The 20,233-nt window shown below is 45.4% G+C and overlaps 1 protein-coding gene across 1 annotated transcript in view; it reads left to right on the plus strand.

The window, feature by feature from the left end:
• LOC134443897 (ubiquitin-associated protein 2-like) overlaps window positions 1–20,233 on the plus strand; it is a 33,461-nt gene that overhangs the window by 2,099 nt on the left and 11,129 nt on the right. The window contains exons 2-19 of the mRNA XM_063193431.1: window positions 1–121; window positions 1,131–1,208; window positions 1,713–1,826; window positions 2,663–2,810; window positions 3,408–3,455; window positions 3,783–3,846; window positions 4,398–4,477; window positions 7,223–7,278; window positions 7,873–7,943; window positions 8,254–8,410; window positions 9,110–9,557; window positions 10,938–11,128; window positions 11,764–11,945; window positions 12,942–13,068; window positions 18,285–18,324; window positions 18,672–18,762; window positions 19,106–19,154; window positions 19,387–19,486. Of these exons, the coding sequence (XP_063049501.1) occupies window positions 1–121; window positions 1,131–1,208; window positions 1,713–1,826; window positions 2,663–2,810; window positions 3,408–3,455; window positions 3,783–3,846; window positions 4,398–4,477; window positions 7,223–7,278; window positions 7,873–7,943; window positions 8,254–8,410; window positions 9,110–9,557; window positions 10,938–11,128; window positions 11,764–11,945; window positions 12,942–13,068; window positions 18,285–18,324; window positions 18,672–18,762; window positions 19,106–19,154; window positions 19,387–19,486 (2,165 nt within the window). The remainder of the gene's footprint in view (window positions 122–1,130; window positions 1,209–1,712; window positions 1,827–2,662; window positions 2,811–3,407; window positions 3,456–3,782; window positions 3,847–4,397; window positions 4,478–7,222; window positions 7,279–7,872; window positions 7,944–8,253; window positions 8,411–9,109; window positions 9,558–10,937; window positions 11,129–11,763; window positions 11,946–12,941; window positions 13,069–18,284; window positions 18,325–18,671; window positions 18,763–19,105; window positions 19,155–19,386; window positions 19,487–20,233) is intronic.

Genomic DNA, 20,233 nt, shown 5'->3' on the forward strand with positions numbered 1-20,233 from the left:
ACTTCTCTTTTGTACAGACATAGTTTTGTATTTCCTGCTGATGATGACTGCTTTAGTCAATGACCCCTCTGGAGCAAACCCTTCCCTCTCTACACACACACCTCATCAGAAACAGATACAGGTAGGCTGTGGCTTCTGGATGGGGGTTTACTGAACTGAACTATTCGTTATGTGTTTGGGTTGCTGTGAGGCACCAGGGGCCTATACTACAAAGCAGGTTCAGGAGTAAACCAGATTAAGTTAAGAGGTAAATCATCCTCATTTTCTTAAGAACCAGCCAAGCATGAACCAGCTTTGTAGTATAGGCCCCAGGGCGTGTGGTATGAGTAGTGATGTTGTCATGGCTATTAACCACAAAAGGTGGATAACTGACAAACCGTTTTAAACACCAATGACAGTCAGTCATAAACCAGATCGAGGCAGAGTGTTGTTATCATTTGTTAAGACGTTAAGAGAATGAAGCCATGTGGCCTGCCAGTAACAGTTTTACAGTTAAATTGGGATTAAACACAGCTGCTTCAGTTATGCCATCCACTAAAGCAAGCCAATATCTGCTCAGCGTTTCTGCTGGGAATTAATAGTTAAAACAGCAACCCTGACAACAAACCCTTCCCACTTGATACCCTAAAAAACTATTACATATTGTATTGTGAATTCAATTTCTAAAGTTACTTTACAACATTTGCGTACGTAATTTTCTCTGCGGGGTTGCGTAGACATGAAATTGCCCAATATGGCCTTTTGTAATCATGATGGTTGCATGTCTCTAATAGTTGCGACTAAAGGCCCATTCATATTCTACATGTGAGATGGTTACAGGAACCTACAGATACATGTAGAGGGTTTCACTCGTTGATTTGGTACATATTTTGATACTAATCGCAGGAGCTTAATTTACCTACCTAACAGATGAAATACAATCAGAGAAACGTGCCACATGTCAGTGATGGACAGAGGTGTGAAGGTGTCGATGGATAGAAAGTATGAATTGAACAGAAATATGCACGTAATTAACCAAATGTAGTGTGAATGGGGCTTAAGCTTAACCCCCATTCACCTTGACTATGATGTTGTGTGGGAAACGCTGGTGGTGACATCATGACATCTAGGGGCATGTGTTTGTTTGACAGGCCACTGCTGAGCAGATCCGCCTTGCTCAGATGATCTACGACAAAAACGATGCAGAATTCGAGGACAAAATCAAACAGGTGTGTGTACTATACAGAAGGTTTATCTTGTTTTCGTGGGAATTTGAAATATCCACTCGTTTTACAGTACATGTGAATGAGCTATGGAACAACACACAACAAACATGTACAGCGTGCTATTCAGTAAATAAGTGGGCATTTTGGTGTGTGTGTGTGTGTGTGTGCGTACGTACGTATGTGTCTGTGTGTGTGCTAGCCAGCTCTTGGCAAAGATGCTGATATCAGATGTGTGGTGTCTTCCAAGGTGCTGTTCCAAGAACATGGCTAAGTTATAAAGCTGGCCGGGTTAACCTGCAATAAGTGGTAATCCCGCTAATAGGCAGCACAAATGTGTCATTTAGTTAAGACAACAAGAACTCCAGGCTCTTATATTAGATGATTTACCACCACCTCAATGGTAATTTAATCTGAATAACTACTGATTTCTTGGAATTACTCTCCTGAGCTCTCTATCTGTGCCCATTCAGCCTAATGCGTGTTTGTGCTTTGCTCCTTGTGCTGCAGTTGGTGGAGGTAACAGGGCGATCTCAGGATGAGTGTGTGGTAGCCCTCCATGATTGCAACGAGGACGTCAACAGAGCCATCAACCTGCTCCTGGAGGGAGGGGTGACTGATCAGGTAGGCAGGCCAGCTGCCAGGCGGCCCTAAACAAAGCAAAAAAGGCAGCAACTGAGAAGAGCTCCGAGCTCAGTAGAATTCATTTCAAGTCATTCAGGCTAAGTAGTTATAGGCAGGATTCTAAATGAACTTTTTTCATCACTAGCCAAAATGGCTGGTAGATGTTAATCTTACTACCCAAACACACACTTACTAATGGGACAAAGTGGCTGGTATGTTGGTCTTTTCTACCAGTCAAACTCAAATCTCACCAGTATTTAGCCGGTTGGCTGGTGTTAATTTATAGCCCTTGTTATAGGTACATTATTGACATTAGGCTGCTACACAGTCTTTGCAGATCAATCAATTTTAACTTTATGTTGTAATATAGATGTCATTGAGATCAATGATGTCATTTTCAACAACAACTATCATGAGCTAGAAATTACATATGGACTAATTTTCATCATTCTATTACGTCATGGAACGACATAGCAACACAAGGTGGTGGTGTGAATTCCTAAAGTACCTGAACCCACACAGAAAATGTACAGGAAACCTCAAGAAAGTGCCTGATAAGTGCTGGCTATGTTGGGGGCAATGTGTCTCAGTGAGCTATTGCACTGTGGACCCGGGTTTGAATCCTGCCCGAGGTAGTTTCCCGATTCCTTCCCCATCTCTCTCTCCCCACTCGTTTCTGGTCTCCCTCATTGTCAGATCTGATGTAGGAAAGGATCGGCAAATGACCCGGGTCAGAATCAAACCCGGGCCGCTGGCGTAGTAGTTACCATTTGTGCTAAGTAACCTGGACTTACAACTTACAAGTCATAAATTGTGTGTGTCTGTATGTGTGACAGAGCTCCTGGGAGACGGTGGGCAAGAGGCGTGTGGGTAAGGATGGAGCCACTGAGATGAAAGACAGCAGAGAGAAGAGAGGAGAGAGGGATGCAGGCAGAGGTCGCGCAGCCGCCCGCCGTGGACGAGGAGGCAGCCGCCCCCGCGAAGGTGTGTCTGTCTGTCTGTGCCTCTGTGTGTGTGTGTGTGTGTGTGTCTGTGTGTGTGTGCAACTGTCTATCTGAGCTAGCGGTTAACTTTTCTTGCTCATCAGCCGCTGTGGCTAGTGGTTTTCCCCAAGTCAGTAGCCATTCAGCCACAGATTTGTTGTTGTTGTTGTTGTTTTTGTTTTGTTGTTTTTTTAAAAGAATATGATTACATGCATTTGGCTGGGTGGCAGGTGCTTATGTAAAGCCCCTGGTGCGTGTGTGTGTGTGTGTGACGTGTGTGCCTGTGTGTGTTCAAGTGTGTTCGATACCTGCAAAAAGTTGTGTGTGTGATCTTACTGGTATGCTTTGAGTCAGGTTCTTTGTTCCTCTAAAAAGTTTTGTGCGCGTGTGCATGCGTGCGTGCGTTGTCTTTCTTGCTTGTGAAACCACACATCAAACCATGGCTGAATCTCAAATGGTGCACTTGTGCACTTTAGTGTTCATGTTTCAGTGTGCATGCCGTATTAGTTACGCACTGAAACATAGTGCCCGAAGTGCACAAGTGCACCATTTGAGATCCAGCCCATGACTCCGTGTTTCTTCTGTTTCTGCTTCTCAGGGGAGAGTGGTGGGATGGACATGGGCAACCGCAGAGGGCGTGGCAGAGGTATGTTTCAAAACGCAGCCGCCCGTGCAAACCCAAGAATGTAAACACTCATGACCTAATTATTAGAGAAAGATTCAGTGTTGATGAAGCAAGCAAATTGAGTCCAGTCAGACCAGTTCTTAACTGTTTGTAACGAGGCAGCTATGGCCTAAAGGTTAGGGAGTCTTCCTTGTTGCAAGTTCGAATCCTGCCCCAACCAGTAGGCTGTGGCTGAAGTGCCCCTGAGCAAGATTACTACGTAATAATTATAAGTTGCTTTGAATAAAAACATCAGCAGTGTAATGTATTGTCATGTAATGTCTGTAACGTGTGCAATGACTACTGCAGGTGGAGTTGGAAGAGGTCGGGGCAGAGGAACGGGCGTCAGCAGGTTCTCATCCCAAGGAATGGGGTAAGTCTCTGGTCAGGACGTGAAGGGGAAATGGGCTAGTACTGTGCGTCCGCTTTTCCTTGTATTCCAGGCGTTTACACAGCGCTAGATCAGATCTGTGTTGGAGTGAATACGTGGGCTCTGGCGTCTTCAAATCATTCCCTGCCACTGTCCTTGTTTTTCAGTGTTTTAGTGTAAATTAACAGTGCATTCGCGATAGATACGATATAGACACGGATCAATGTAAATTGGCTCCAAGATTACCATCTACTAGCTATTATGTCTGGTGGTGAGAAAAGCTAATTTTAGAGCCCTGGATACGGGGCAGGAAAAAACGACGTCAAAGTCACAGTGTACGCTATTGTCCATTACCTACGTAACAAGCATCAGCAAAAATGCATTTCACCAGTAACTAAATTTGCAATTTAGAACTTCAATACACACAAACTGCGCACTCCGAGCACTGTGTGATGGAATGCACGGAACTGTGCGTTTGCACACACGCATCGCCTGCCTTGTCTCGAGCTGTGGTGGTGGTGATGTACGTCATTTAATACTCATCTTCTTCCCAGGACGTTTAATCCGGCTGACTACAGTGGCGGTGCTGGCCATACGGACGGCAGGGAGGCGGAGGTCAACGGAGGAGGAGCAGGTCAGTCTACATTGTTATTATTTATATATATATATATTATTTTTTGGGTGGCCGTTTTTTGCCTTTATTTCGATAGGATAGTGAAGTAATGACAGGAAGCGAGTTGGGAGAGAGAGATGGGGAAGGGGCGGCAAAGGACCCGAGCCGGATTCGAACCCGGGTCGGCCACATAGCACACGAGTGCCCTAACATTAAGCCACGGAAGGGCCCAGTCTATATTATTCATTCAAAACAAACGCTGACACATTCCACCTTCCTTATCCTAGGTGCAGACTAATTGAAAACCATCTGAAAAGATCAGAATGGAAACTTACTACTTATAAATGAATTTGTATGGCTGTGGAGTCCCACAAATACAAAGCTTAGTTGATGTAGGAAACCCGGAAGGACTGTATTGTTCTGCTTAGGGTTATGGTGACTTTGCCCTAAATCTGCCACAAAGGAGCCTACAGTGAAACCTGACTATATGACAGAAGAGTGATCTTGAATGCTGGTAGAATGCCTTTTAAAGCTGCTGTCTGCTTACCCCAGTGTGCTTGAAATGCCTTGCTTTTTGTGTGTGTGTGGTGATGACGTAAGAGACTTAAGGAGGAATTTTATGACCCATGAATGTTATGAGCAATCTCTGAAATCTCTTAAACACAGGAATTTTATGCAATTGTGTTCTGTTAATATTTTGGCTTTAAACCTAAAGATGAGTAATGTCCTCAGGCAAATAGGGTAGGGTTTGACCATAACAGCTTTGAACCAACATGAGCACAGAGTGCAATAAATGGGGTGGCAATGTCTAGTTCAAGTCCTTAATCAGTGTTGTTTAGCTTCAAGGGTGCAAGATCAGCAAAGGTCCTGTGGTGCTCTGTAGTATTAGCATCCAAGTGGCCCAGTGCTTAGACAGGTGTGTGCCTGCCCGCTTAGCTCTTGGAGATGCAGCACAGTTGGTTAATTAGCATACTGCTGGATGGCCGCTAATGTGTTGTATTGTTGTCTCGTGCTATTGTGGTTGGCACGCCGCAAACTACAGTCATCTAGCTCGGGAAAGTGCAATAGAATGTGTTTTGGTTTTGAATCTGAGCAGTGCAGTGCAGACCGAGTTCATTCTTAGGAATTTGCATTGTCCTCAAGTGTTGCAATGGGGCCTGTTGGTAATGGATGTCAGGAGAACTAACTCGAATTTCTTGTGATTCATGACTCATGATTTTCAATAGTACAACATTATACCTCTACCTCTGAAAAAGCAGTTTTACAAGTCAGAGTTTTGCCAGATGCAAGATTGGGAGATGACACAATATTTCACAACAGAGCTCTGATTTTGATTTTATGTCTGAACTTGTCTGATAACTTATTTTATATGTGGATTACATGGGCAACTTGGATTTGCTATGATTTGTGCCATGGTGGGTTTTTTTTTTGTTTGTTTTTGTTTTATTGGCATTGTCAGCGTGTGAAAAGGGTGTTCATCTTGATTCCCTGAGCGGAAGTGAACAGAGGGCTTCCTGAAAACCTCTAGCTTGTAATTAGAGGTAATTCGAGTGTCTGTCTGGAGAAGCTTTGACTACTCATGAAAATGGAATTAGGCTCTTGGGTATTTTGAGGTGGTAAATTCAGTGTATTGGCTGGTGTAGGATGGTGCAAACTAGTTTTGAAATGCAAGGGTGGAAGAAATGGTACACAAGTTCAATATTTTTTTGGCAGATATGCTGTTTTCTATGGTTTCTATTGTTTTTATTATTATTTTGCATTCTTTCTTACAATTTCAGATAGCTGTATTGAAGCAAACATCTAAACTACTAAAATGATCAGATTACTTAAGTACTTAAGCACCACTATAACTATAACTTCTAAAGGAGTTTTCCTCTGGACATTCTGTGGGTTGGAAGTTGAATTACGTCTCAAGTCTACCGATGGCCTGTTTCTGCAAACCTTGTTGTTGTGTACACGATACTTTGGCCAGACACACCGCTGGTACTTCTAGTAAATGCCAGTTCAACATGCGATACCCGGCAGCCTACAGTACACACATGCTGCTAGCACAGGCGGGCAATAGCTACGCTACACACATGCTATCACAGGCGGGAATAGCTACGCTACACACATGCTAGCACGGCCGGGAAACGCTGCGTTGTTGTTGACACAGCAAAGAGGATGGTGTGTCATCACCAAAACCTATTAAATTGATATTCCCTCCCAGCTCAGCCAGGCCAACCCAGTTAGCCATGACCCTAATCTCCCTGCCGGCCTGGGCAAAAATAGATACTCTCCTTTCCTTGCCCAAGCTCTCTCTCCCTCTCCCCCACCCTCTGCCTCTTGTTATGGGTCTGTCTGAGCACCTTGAGTTATTGAAACGGGGCCATTGTCACACACACACACACACACACACACACACACACACACACACACACACACACACACACACCAGGGCTTGACGTTAACTTTTTTTGGTCACTGGCCACTATGCCTATGGGTTTTAGCCATTTAGCCTTTTGGCTAGCCAAAGTTTTGTTGTCAGTTTTTTTTTTCTTTAGAATATTCTTGATGCAACTACTGTGATTCGTCACATAAAAGAATAAAGTTACCTGGCAAAATGACTAGTGACACTGCAATTGTTAGTAGCCTCAACCATGTTTTACCAGCATTTGGCCGGTTGGCAAGTGCCAGTGTCAAGCCCTGACGCACGCACACACGCACGCACGCGCACACACACGATGGTGATGATGCTGTGGTTGAAGTCTGCTGTTTCCTTTGCAGGCTCCTGGAAGAATAATGCTGTAGACGACTGGGCTGCTGAGGACTGGAGTGAAGATGTGAGCACGCACACACGCACGCATGCATGCAGACACACACACACACACACACACACACACACACACACACACACACACACACACACACACACACACACACACACACACACACACACACACACACACACACACACAAACAGTAATGAAAATTTTTAAACAAGGTTAACAGATTTTGTGAGATCTCGTGATCTCACGAGAAACCCAAGTCAAACTTGCCATAGAAGTATTTTTTAAAATGAAACATATCCACTCTTCTTCTTAAAAAGCTTTTAATAAACTTAGCTAGTTCATGATGGAGCTGTTAAAAAATGCCAACATGTTTCGGCCGACGATGGCCTTCATCAGGGCTGTAAAAAAAGTGTTTTTTATACTTTAAATGATAGTTATCTTCCACACACCGCGCTCTTCCGTCTTGTTGGTGCGTCTCTGAAGTATACTTTAAATGTAAAAAAATACACTTTTTAATAGTGCTTGACCCACTATAACACAGCAATTGCGGTTCACACATACCCATGCATCTTGATGTGAAGAAAACACGTCCTCTTTGACTTAACACGTCACCTAATCCACTTACCTGTGTTTGGGTTCCTTCAGCTGTTGGAGACCAAAGTGTTTACATCCTCAAGTGCCCTGGTGGGCGGTGCACACATCACATCTGCAAACAGGTACCGGAGTTATTCACCTTGAATATATTGTGCTTTTAAACTAGTTTTAGCCTGACTTGATTTTATAATGGGTTTTTTTTAAGTGATGTGGTATTTATGTATTTCTATAAAATTTGCTGATCGATGCTTTTTAAAATCTTATTGTTTAAGCACTTATAGCTACATGCGATCTATGATTTTGTGATTACAATGCTTTATTTTACGTTCACTATTTTCACCAAATTAGCTGACTCAGAACTCATGCTGTTCTCATTCTTGTGTTCTCTCTCTCTCTCTCTCTCTCTCTCTCTCTCTCTCTCTCTCTCTGCAGTATGGATCTGTGCACGTTGATGTCTCAGGCAGCAGAGGGCGCTGTGGAGGCTGACCCGGAGACCCTGGGCCAAAGCCTTGTGTTCACCAACTCCCAACACACACAAGCACACAGCAATGCATGGACAACCACTCACAGCTATGCTGCTGCAGCATCTGTAAGTAGCCCTCCAAGTTGACCTCCATATTCACCTTCATGACTTACTTTCACTGGTTGTAAATCACTGCATTTAATCTGCATATTCTGCATACACATTTACACTACATTTACTTACATTTTGGTATCTCTGCTGTTCACACTTCTGATTAGATGTGAAACTGCATCTCTTATAACCTTGCAGTTGTGCATGTGTAATGACCTCAAAGTTCAATGTAATCTAATGTAATGTAGAGTAATAGGACTGAAAGACCTATCGTTTTAGCCCGAAAATCGTGATCTCAGACAATCTGTTTTTGGGATAGTCAAAGCCAGAAAAAACGTGCTCCTAAACTAGTCCATGTTTTGTTTTGTCAATAATGGCACTAATATATAATCTGCCTACCGTCCTTCCTGTGTGGTGTAGAAAACAACAGATAGCTCTGATAGAAAGGCTCTGTATCAGCTACCAATCATAAAGCGCCATGCTACATGTGAACAGGTCACTCGCCAGCAAAGTCATTTGAACCAGAGCAACTGTTGTGGAGCATGAGAACAGAGCCCCATGCACTGAAACTTGATTTAAATTAAGGGAAAAATAGTGGTGGAATTTGAAATCGCAGTATCTGTCAGATAAATCGCAATTTCAATTTTTTTTCTGAAATTCAGTTCGGTTCAGCCCTTTAGAGTAATCTAATATAATGCAATCTGTCCTCTTCAGTCCACTGGGATAAGCGGTGGCTCGTCGGCGATGGCAAAGGCGGTCCACCACCATCCTCCCCCTCCCCCACCTGCTGCTGCTGCGGACCCCCCCGCCGCCCCGGAGATGCCAGGAAGCGGCGCTATAGGCAGGGCCGAAGCCCCGCCCCTGGACATCGCCGTCTCCTCCTCCTCCTCTCCCTCCTCTTCAGCCATCCCCTCCTCTCTCCCCTCTTCTCTACCCTCTTCTCTTCCCGCTCCTCTTCCCTCTTCTCTCCCCGCTTCTCTCCCCTCCGCCTCCTCTACAAGCACCGCGGCACCAGAGACGCACACGCACGCTCGCACACACTTCACCCCCACTCCCAGCGTCAGCCCACCCACACACATGCCACCCCCCTCCATCGCCGCCGCCTCCTCCTCCTCCTCCTCCTCCTTGTCAGAGAGCAGCAGGACCACTGCCCCAACACACAGTGAGTACTACTTTGAGTTTGGAGAAGATTGATGGTCTTATACCGATTGTTTGGCTTCCTGGATTTGGGTGCTCTCTCTCAGGTCTGTGCCAATGTGATGCCCCTGGGCGCTATGATACTTCACCGCTGCCCCCTTTATGAACACTATTTGTAAAGTCTGTGTCTCGGGGTGCTACTTCACTGGTCCAAAATGCTTGGTGCCCCTGGGCGCACTGTGCCACTAGCCCTTATTGATAGTCCTGCCCTGGTGCTCTTTAGTCCAAGCTATTGTTGCTCCAGGTTCAAAAATGAGGGGAAAAAATACATTTTTGGCTAGTCGGTACTGAGTGAGTAGTTGCACACAGTGACGACTTTTCCGCTTTTTTCTCAGTCGATTCTCTCCCCTCCTCTTTTGGACATCCAAGAGAAAGGGATTGAAATCTCCCCTTAAAGCTCATTTTGCACCTCCACTTGAGTTAAATCAGAGTTTTGCCTTTCTTTCCTGTACTTCCAGCCATTCCCTGAGTCCCTGTGTTATCACTGAATTTATAAGATTCAATGGTAATTGTTAGCATCACCAGACAAGGAGAAGGGCTGACAGAAAAGAAAAGAAAAGAAAAGAAAAGAAGAGAAGCTGAACTAAATTATTTAACTGAAGGAGAGATGTAAAATAGTACATTATCGCTTTAAGCTGTAGTGAAGTGTTATTCTTTCCAAGTTACAGACCGTTTTACAAGGGGAGAGGGGTGTCGATTCTGTTCAGCCATTATTTTCCTGGAAAAAGTTCTGAAGGCCAGAATGTAACAGCTGAACAATATAAAGACTTTCATTTGGCATGCTGGTACATGAATAGATGAATTCTGCAGAAAAAAATGTTTTCTGTAGATATTCCCACATTTTCATAGAAGTTCCTCAAAGTTGACCAGCATGTTATTGCAGCATTTTGATTTGCTCTGTTCAGGCCTCCTGAACTGAAAGTGGAACTTGTCTCTGCGATAACTCATTTCTACCCGGCATTGTTCTAAGTGGAACAATGCAAACGAAGGTGATGAAGCGTGACCTAACATTCTTCTTTCATAAGCCTAGTTACGAATTATGAAAAGAATTCAGCAAAGACCTACCTGTGCAATTGCATGTTGGTGTTGTGTTAACACTGCGTGTCTGTCATTGCTCATTTTGAGCCAGACGCTTTACAGTGTTCACTGTGTTTTTAAATGTGCTTAATAAATGAAAATGGTGAGGTATTGCAATGACCCTGTCTGTGTTTGTTTGCTTGTCTGTTTGTGTGTCCACCTGCAGTGTTTTTGGTCTGCTGAGGGTGTCCCCAAACACACAGCACTAGGCATTGGCATTGTGCAAGGTTGCTGCTATCTCTGATTGCTCTTGTTTTCTCCTTTGCAGTCGAAGTGCCTCCACAGCCAGAGCCATCTGCAATCCTCTCCCAGCATGCCTTGCAGCAGTCTGTTGCCACGGCGGAGTCGTCTCACCCTGCGCTGCCCGAGGGCTCCGCTCTCCGGGCTTCGTCGGGCCCCGAGGCCCCCGCACCCCTCCGAACCCGGCCCATGAAACGCAGGCCCCTACCTCCATCCAAGGCAAGGCCTGCTGGATACTGCTGTGCTTTGTAGTGTGCATGCATGTCTACACACACACTTTCCACTCAACTGCTAACTGCACATGCACGAAGATAAACATTTAATCCAATTTGTACAACATGAAACCGTATATACAGTACAGTAAGACCTCTTCAGAAGGTGTGGATGTGAAGTAGCCTGGTTCCTACCAGACCTCTGTGTGTTTGAGCTCTGGACCCCCCTGGAGGTCAACACACACAGAGGTCTGGGAGCATGTAGCATTCCATTTCTGCACTCAAAAATAAAGCTGAGCATTTATTGCTTTGATATCAATGGCAGCTGGCATTGAGGAGTCACAGGACATATTATAGACTGTATTGACGCTTTAGATCAACAGAAAATGTTTTTGAAGGAATTTGTTGATATTGACGCAATAAATGCTGCACAATAGTAGTGGAGCTCATTAAGCTGCATGGAACTATTGGTCGGGCAAGAGCCAGGCAAGATGTAAAGAGTGTAAAGTGTGTGTGGTTGAGGGCGTGGTAGAGTAATTCCAAAGCACCAATAACAAACATGTATAAATGTACTTGCATGCTTCAATTTGCCATCTTCAGACTCATTCTCATCTTGGTGTGCGTTGCCACTTGTTTGTTTAGATCCCGTCGTCTGCAGTAGAAATGCCTGGCACCGCCGACGTCAGCGGCCTGAACGTGCAGTTTGGCGCTCTGGACTTCGCCTCAGAACCCATCGCCATGGAGACCGCCCAGCCAGACAGCAGCCTGGAGCAGCCCCCCCAGGAGCCCCTCCCACAGAGCAGCCTGCCCCCCAGATCCGCAAGGTATGGCATACGGCAGGGGTATTCAATTATATTTCAACGAGGGCCATTTTTTCAAATTCCTCCCAGTAAAGGGGCCGAACTATACGTATATATTATGGTTGCCGAAAAAAATATGAAGACGTCATTGAAGTGGAGGCTCTGGGGTTCCTCCCCCAGAAGATTTTGCATTTCTTAGATGTAATTTCCTGCATTTTAACGTCCCCTGTCCCGTTTCAGCATGATAACGGAGCCCATACTTTTATCTCTAAATTCTAAAAAACGATTCTGTATTTGAAGGGGCTTGTGGGGGGCCAGAACCTTGCTGTCCAAGGGCCGCTTCTGGCCCCAGGGCCGCCATTTGAATAGCCCTGGCATACGGCATCAATGGATTTTGTGTTTGTTTGTGTTATAGATAGGATTTATGGCTCTTTCAAAGGAACGAGCCACTATGATCCGGATCCCGTCAAAAGCTGTTCAAAAAAACGTCTCGTCTCGTTTAGAAGCTGTTCAAAAAGAATTGATTCGTTCACTAACATCACAATACTAGTTTGTGTGTGAAGTCGAAGGAAAAATCCACACACTTTAAGAAAAAGACATTACTGAACCTGTTATCTTCTTATCTTTGTCTGTTTTCCTTCTATTTATAAGGCATCACCAAATCCTGCACATCGGATACAGATGAGCAGTGATATCCGACTTCGACTGTACTGTTTGTGTGTAAAATGTCATATTTGGAACGTGTAATGTTAGTGCAGTCCTGGAATTTGTAGCCTGATAATCATCGACTTTCAAATCTAGTAGCACCGCTGAAGGTGGTGCGTCACTAGGAGGGCATGGCCTGGCTAGGAATTTGACTGGTGATGAGAAATGGACTGTGTCTTCCAGGTTGTGTGTGTGTGTGGTTCACAGGTGCTTGAGTGTACCACCAACCAGCCAAGGTGTTTACAAGGTGTCTGGTCGAAAAAAGCAAAACAAAACGGCACTAAACTGTTTGACTTCTTTGGCTTGCTTTGGCAGTGATTCGGTGGCCAGCTCCTTGGACTCTGTTTACCCGGCCCCGTCGCGCGGCCTGCCCACCGCCACCGCCGTACCCAGCAGCACACAGAGGGTAGTGTCTGTCCCACAGGAGCCGGCCCCGCTTACAGTAAGGCACCCACCGATTACACTCGCTCTCACTCTCGCTGCCCTTTCCCTCTAACCAGCTTCACTCAATTCTCTGGAAACTGTGAAACCCCACTCTCACTGACTGGGAAAATTGAATTGTTGTCATATTATGTGTAGGATCCTGCCCCGCTAACAGTAAGACACCCACCTACTACACTCGCTCTCACTCTCGCTGCCCGTTCCCTCTAACCAGCTTCACTCAATTCTCTGGAAACTGTGAAACCCCACTCTCACTGACTGGGAAAATTGAATTGTTGTCATATTATGTGTAGGATCCAGCCCCGCTAACAGTAAGACACCTAGTTACTACACTCACTAGGGGTGGGCGGTATGGCCAAAAATGTATACCTCGGTATAATTTTAGCCACGGTATATATCACGGCATACATCACGGTATTGTACATTTGTGAATAAAATGTTAAAATTAAGCGTTTTGTGGCAAAATGATCAAAGCATTTTATTTTTTGGAAATGACTGGTCAGACATTGTTTTATCTTCTATGTGGGAATTCTTGTCATTCAAATCATTTGAAAACATATTTTAAACTTTTAATCTAATAACTCTACATCTACAGGACGCAATGCGCTATTGCGGTAGACGGTATGAGACAAAATCTCTATCATTGATGAAAAAATACTGCACACGATATTATACCGCGGTTACCGCCCACCCCTAACACTCACTCTCATTCGCTTTCACTCTCACTGCCCGTTCCCACTACCCAACCCCACTCTATACTCTGTAAACTGTGAAACCCCACTCTCACTGACTGGGAAAATTGTGTTGTTTTCATATGACTGTGTTGTAATATGAAATTGGTGTATGATGGTCTGTGGCATATGTGGTTGTGTTGCATCAACCCAAAATGTACTGCTGTGTTGTAAGGTGTCTACTGATGTTGCTCTACTTTTGGGATGATGTTTGGAGTACGTCGAGATGTTATAAAAAAATGATGCCTCCATTACTGCCCAAACACACCAAAGGCAACACTGGATTGACTTTGTATGGACAAGCTGGTGACAGAAGAGACAGAAACAATTTGGGTGACCAGCTGCGTTTTAAGCGACCATTTGTAGTTGAACTTCACCAAATATTATGATGATGAGCCATGATGAGGGACAGCGACAGCTGCAGCAGGCAATCAGAATGTTGGAATGCTTGCATTCTGCTTTAAATGGTCATACTTTCTCACTTTTGTCGTTTGTGACGCTTCTAGCGTCGCTTTGTAGCTTTTGCCTTCTTTGGTGGTGTGTTTGTGCGGTCAGAACCGTTAGGGTCTTTTTAAGGGCTGCGTTGGGGGGAATGCAACGCCTAGTAACAAATCAGGGGTAGCATGAGCAAGGCAACGGCATGTGGAAATTGGCAAGAGCTCTACTATAATGTTTAGTACCACACAATGTGCTGGCATTTATTCACCTATTGTTCCTTCAAGAGCAATCATACAAAATGCAGAATGTTCTGAGGTGCATGAATTTGCAAAAAGGCAGAGTAACTCCTATGTGTAAGTAAAGAGGGTTTGGCAACCTCTGCATCGGAGCTACGGTGGGAGTTAGTGTGTGGTCCTCCAATCTCTGCCTTTACACTCATGCTGCCATTTTAATGTGCCATTTTGTAGTAAACCAGATTGTCTATGAAGCCACTTACTTGTATAGAAAGTGGTGAAATTGCCAAATTTCATCCACACACTTGATGGCCATGATAAAAGAAAATCTATGTGATGATTTACCTCTTAACGTAACCTAGTTTACTCCTAGTATAACCCTCTGATCTGTGCCTGAGAAGGCAAGATAAATCAGCACCCTGGCCCGAGTGTTAGACCCAGAGCAGGTTGGGTCCATGGAATCATGGCGTCTCTGCCAATTCCTGACCCGGCCATCTGTGAGGCCCGACGGAAATGGAGACTCATCAGACTCAACAGACTCCCATTTTCCAGCGTTTAGCAGCCTTGTCCGCCTCTGATGAGCCTGTGCTGAGCACTACGAGCTCAGTTTTCTCGCTCTCACTCTCACTCTCTCCCTTTCTCTCTCTGGCTCTCTCTCATGCCACCTCCCTCTCCCTCTCTCGCTCTCTCTCTCTCTCGTTCTCTCTATCGCTCTCTCTCTTGCTCTCTCTGGTTCTCTTGCTCTCTCTGTCCCGCTCTCTCTCTCGCTCTTGCTCTCTCCCTCTCTCTCCCTCTCTCTCTCTCTCTCTCTCTCTCTCTTGCTCTCTCTTTTTCTTTCTTGCTCTCTCGCTCTCTGATTCTCTGGCTCTCTCTGTCCCTATCTCTCTCTCTAAATCAAATCATGCATAACTGGCATGGATGGAAGCCTTGGAAGAGTACACAGAATGCATGGTATTAATTTCTCTCGTTTGCTCACTCACTTGCTTTCTCTCTCTGTGTCTAGCTCTTGCACGGTCTTTCGTTCTTGTTCTCTCTCTCTCTCCGTCCTTGGCTGGCAGGCGTGGAGCATAATGTGGTATTCAGTGTTTTTTTGTAGTCCCCAAGGCTCTAGGTGTATTTCGCGTGCTCTGATATGCTTTTCTGCTTTGCTACAATTGTTCAAAACAGTTTTTACTGACTGGCAACCCTGCTGTCTCCTCTGAACAGCTTGGCTATTCCCCATCACAGCTCCTTTCATCAGTCAGCAAGCCATTTCCATCTGCAAAACTGCTGCTTGCAAGATGTGTGTGGGTTTCCTTTTTCTTTTTTTTCTTTTTTTTTTCTTTTCACACCATTCTGAGTAAACGGTTCTCCGAGACCGAGCCTGTCTGGCACCGACGGTCATGCCAGGATCATAATCGCCAAGATCACATTCCCCCACTCTCTTTCTGATGTGTAATCATCATCTTAAGCGTGAAGTGAACCGACTGAAGTTCACAGCCCCGTATCATATCAACGTGCTCTCCTGCAGCGCTCTGCTGCCAATCTGCGATCGCGGGCCTAGATAATTGGATGAGTCGGTGCATGGGTGTTCCTGTTCCTGCTGGTGTGGGGAAGCAATGCCGTAACCAGTGGCAGTTTCAGGAAATCTGAGGCCCTGGGCAAAGAACAATTTTGAGGCCCCCGCCATAATACTCGATGATGCATAAATGCAGGAAAGCCAACACCGTAAGGGCTTCTGCACATAGGCTCCGACAAAGTGCTGAGCACTGCTCCGCAAAAGTTTGATTCCATTGTTTTCAATAGAACCCTGCACACTGGCGCCGATGTCCGCGGACATTCGCGGATGTCGGATAGCAATTAGAGACGAGTTCTATTTTGTCTGTGCCGCCAATTGACTTTCAATGTTAAGTTTCTTGTGAAATTGGGTTTGGGGGTCCGAATTACGTCGGAAGCGAAAGTGCGCCGCAGTGCTGTCGGAGCCAATGTGTGGCCGGCCTAATGTGATGACGAGGCCCCTGATTGGACGAGGCCCTGGACAATTGCCCGACCTTGCTCAATGCAAAAAACGCCTGTGGCCGTAACGATACATTCACATGCAAGGTTTGCGTGTGTGTGCGGGGATGGGGACAGGGGTAGCGCGAGCATGAGAGGTTGTTAAACGGGCTGTTCAGTTGTTCTTTTAAGGAAGAAAAATCCGCACTCACAAACTACGCACTGATGAAGGCTTGTTAGCCGAAACGCGTTTGCTTTTTGGACATGGTGGTAATATAAATAAATAATGAGACGCAGTTTGTGAGTGCGGATTTTTCTTCCTTAAGTTGACGCTTTTTATCTTGCACCCAAGGACTTTCGTTTTTCCAAGAAGTTGAGCGCGTCCTCTGCCAATACAGTTGTTCTTTTCACACTGGATGGTCTGCATGCACGTTCGATCCTTGGGAATCGGCATCCCGCCCCACACTTCTAAGACCATGCATTCCAGTGGGAGACCGTTCATACCACGCGCAGGCCTGTGCAGAAAATAGACATAGGTCTATTTCAAGCTGCTATGCTCACTTATTTGGGCTCCCGCTCGTGGGCCCCATCCGTGCGCTGCGCTGACACTGCACTTTGGTGTGCAAGGTATAATCTGTTTTCGTATGTTCTAACTGTTTTCGGGCTGATCACGGATGCATTTGGACTCGTTTCGCTTACGTCCCGTGCTTGCAATGGGCATGTACCGTAATAGTTAGGGAGTTGGGGTGGGAATCGAAAGGCTCTAGTAACCCTGAGCCAGGCTCCTAGCCCAAAGTTCCTTTGGATAAAACATCCAGGGTAACTCTTTATTTTTACCGTCTATTGACATGTAATATTGTGCAATTGCACTGTACGTAATCATCTCTAATCATTACACTGCATTACATTACACTTAGCTGACGCTTATATCCAAAGCAACTGTCAGATATTTCAGGGTATTGGTTACAGTCCCTGGAGCAGTGTGGGGATAGGGCTGCAGCGCCCTTGAGCAATGCACCTGTGATCTACAAAACGAGGGTTATGTATATAACCACGGTTCTAAGATTTCCCAAGAGGTCATTTCCTGGGTTCATCGATCTTTTGACCCCGGTCACGGTGTCACCGGCTGACATCACCCAGGTCACAAGGGACTTTGTTTCATTATTACTCAACCTGAGTGTTCGTGTGATGAATATCCATGTGCTGAAAGCACCGCCCCTGGCGGTCAGGAGAAACTAAATAGAACCCTAAATCTCACCCTAAGGTACAATACAACTGTTACATGTTGTTGCAATGGTTTGTTAGCCTAGTAAACCAGCGCCACCCGCTGGACGCTAAAAATGTTTGGCTGGCGAGTGGGTCTGGCCTCGGATCGAAAACATTTTGAACACTGTGCCCTGATTCTGGCGAGCTAATCACAATGCAGAGATTTGTTTTTAATTTGTTTTGTATGAAAGCGGGCAGGGTTTTGAGGGAGTGACGACGAAGCTCGCAACGTTGGGAAAGCATTCAACGAGAAAGATCGCTAATTGGTGAAAGCGCTGGCCTATTAGGCACAGGCATGGTTTGAAAAACATCAGGTTGTTCTCAACAATCTTCGGATGTATCGTTCATCGGGGCCAGACTAAATTACACATCAAGTCTCACATTTAGGCTGGTTTATCAGGCTAATGATTTGTTACACTTTACCCAACTAATTTAACAAGGAGAGCAAAGTAACCGGGAGAGTAAAGCTAGTGTATTACCAACATGTAATGTAATGGGAGCTCTATGTGTGGGTGTCTTAGGGATGATGAAGCTCTGTGTTCTAATGGCCATTTTCTTTCTTTTCTCTTCCCCAGAATGGCTACAGTGAAGTGAGAACCTCCACCTCTCAGGATGGTACGTGGCCTGGGCCTGTTCACCCGCACATGATTAGTTCTACAGACGGTCAGCTACACTGCTTCACTTCTTTATTCTCTCTCTGTTCACTTCTTCATCCTCTCCATCCTCTCTCTCTCTCTCTCTCTCTCTCTCTCTCTCTCTCTCTCTCTCTCTCTCTCTCTCTCTCTCTCTCTCTCTCTCTCTCTCTCTCTCTCTCTCTCATTCAAATTTGCTTTGCCATACCTGTTTGCATCAGTGTCACCAAAGTACACCATATGTTTAGGACATGAAGTGCATTTAGAGATCAACCTAAGTAATCGATGGAATACAATATCAATATGGTAATGAAAAGTCTCTCTCTGCAGTATTGAAGGCTGACGTCCCCTCTCATCAGTCGCCCGCCGAGTCACCTGTGGCCACGCCCTCCCACAGTGTTTCCATGGCAGCACTCAGCAGGTAGGGCAGGAGCTCACTGCACCACACGCACACCACACATCTCCTAGCTGAGACAAAGGACATCTCTCTCTCTCTCTCTCTCTCTCTCTCTCTCTCTCTCTCTCTCTCTCTCTCTCTCTCTCTCTCTCTCTCTCTCTCTCTCTCTCCAACCTCCTCTCTACTCATATGGCTTAAAATTGTAATCTGACCTGGTGAAAATTATACATTAAACGATTGGTTTAAATCTCATCTCTCGCTCTCTCTCGCTTGCTCTCTCTCTCTCTCTCTCTCTCTGTCCATCTCTCTCTCTCTCTCTCTCTCTCTCTCTCTCTCTTTTCTCTCTTTTCTCTCTCTCTCTCTGTAGCACCCATGTGTCCGGGTCTGTTGTCCCCCCAAGCAGCTCATCTCTCTCGGTAAGTGATTTTTCCTTGTCGTCGTCGTCTTCTCTGGTGCTTCTGGAATGTTTGCATCCTCATCGCTTATTTTTAGTTAAAAAAAAAAAAGGGGAAAAAAGAAATTGTAAACTGACTTTTGTTGTCTTCTTCTTCTCTGGTGATGTGGAATGTTTGCATCTTCCATTGATTTTTTTTTTTTTAAAGTAAATAATGGAATTGTAAATAAATTCTGTGTCTGTGTTGTTCTCAGGCGTCTGTAGAGGCACCGGTGGCCAGTGTACTATCAGGTGCTCCTGGTCTGACCCCCAATGGCTCATCCAGAAACACTGGCCCACCAAGCGCTAACCCTGGTAGGTTCTCCTCTCTCTTGCTCTTCTCTCCCTCGCTTGCTCTCTCATGCTCGCTCTCTCGCTCTCTCTTGCTCTCTCGCTCTCTTGCTCTCTTGCTCTCTCTCTCTCTTCACTCTCTTCTTCTTCCTCTACACCTCCCCCCAGATTCACTCCATCCAATTTAATGGCTATTCGCTTCTTGCATTTGCAATCAAAGATGCTCCTGGCAACATTGTGTCTTAAACATGAATAATGTTTAACCACTGACTGGAGCGTAGCCAGCTTAGGTCTGTGAAGAGCTGCATCTGTGACTGGCTAATACCGGTAGATGTCATCTATTCAACAAAGTGCTGTTATGACGACCGCCTTGACTGACCCCCGCTAGTCCAGTTTTCTCAAACTTTTTCAGACGGAGGTCCACTTTGTCACCCCCAAAACATGTTAAGGGACCACCTGTCAACGGAATTGACTGTTGACGGTTGCTAGTTTGACACTGCTAACTTCGATGCAGATCACTTATTTTTTGTTCACCTTTACAAGCCCCCTCTTATTCTGGTGAAAATGAGACTTCAACTATGTTTACCTTTGTAATAATGTTACAGATATAGCCTTCTGCTAGCTTGTCGTGGAGAAGTTAAAATCCCCAAAGTGGATCACCTGACCTCTGTCAGGTGCAGAGCACCAGTGGTCCCTGGACCACACGTTGAGAATCACTGCTCTAGTCTAGTCCATGAAGCTGCTCTGACCCAACTTACCCCAACCCTGACG

This window comes from Engraulis encrasicolus, chromosome 3, assembly GCF_034702125.1.
Source record: "Engraulis encrasicolus isolate BLACKSEA-1 chromosome 3, IST_EnEncr_1.0, whole genome shotgun sequence".
NCBI classification, from domain to species: Eukaryota; Metazoa; Chordata; class Actinopteri; order Clupeiformes; family Engraulidae; genus Engraulis; species Engraulis encrasicolus.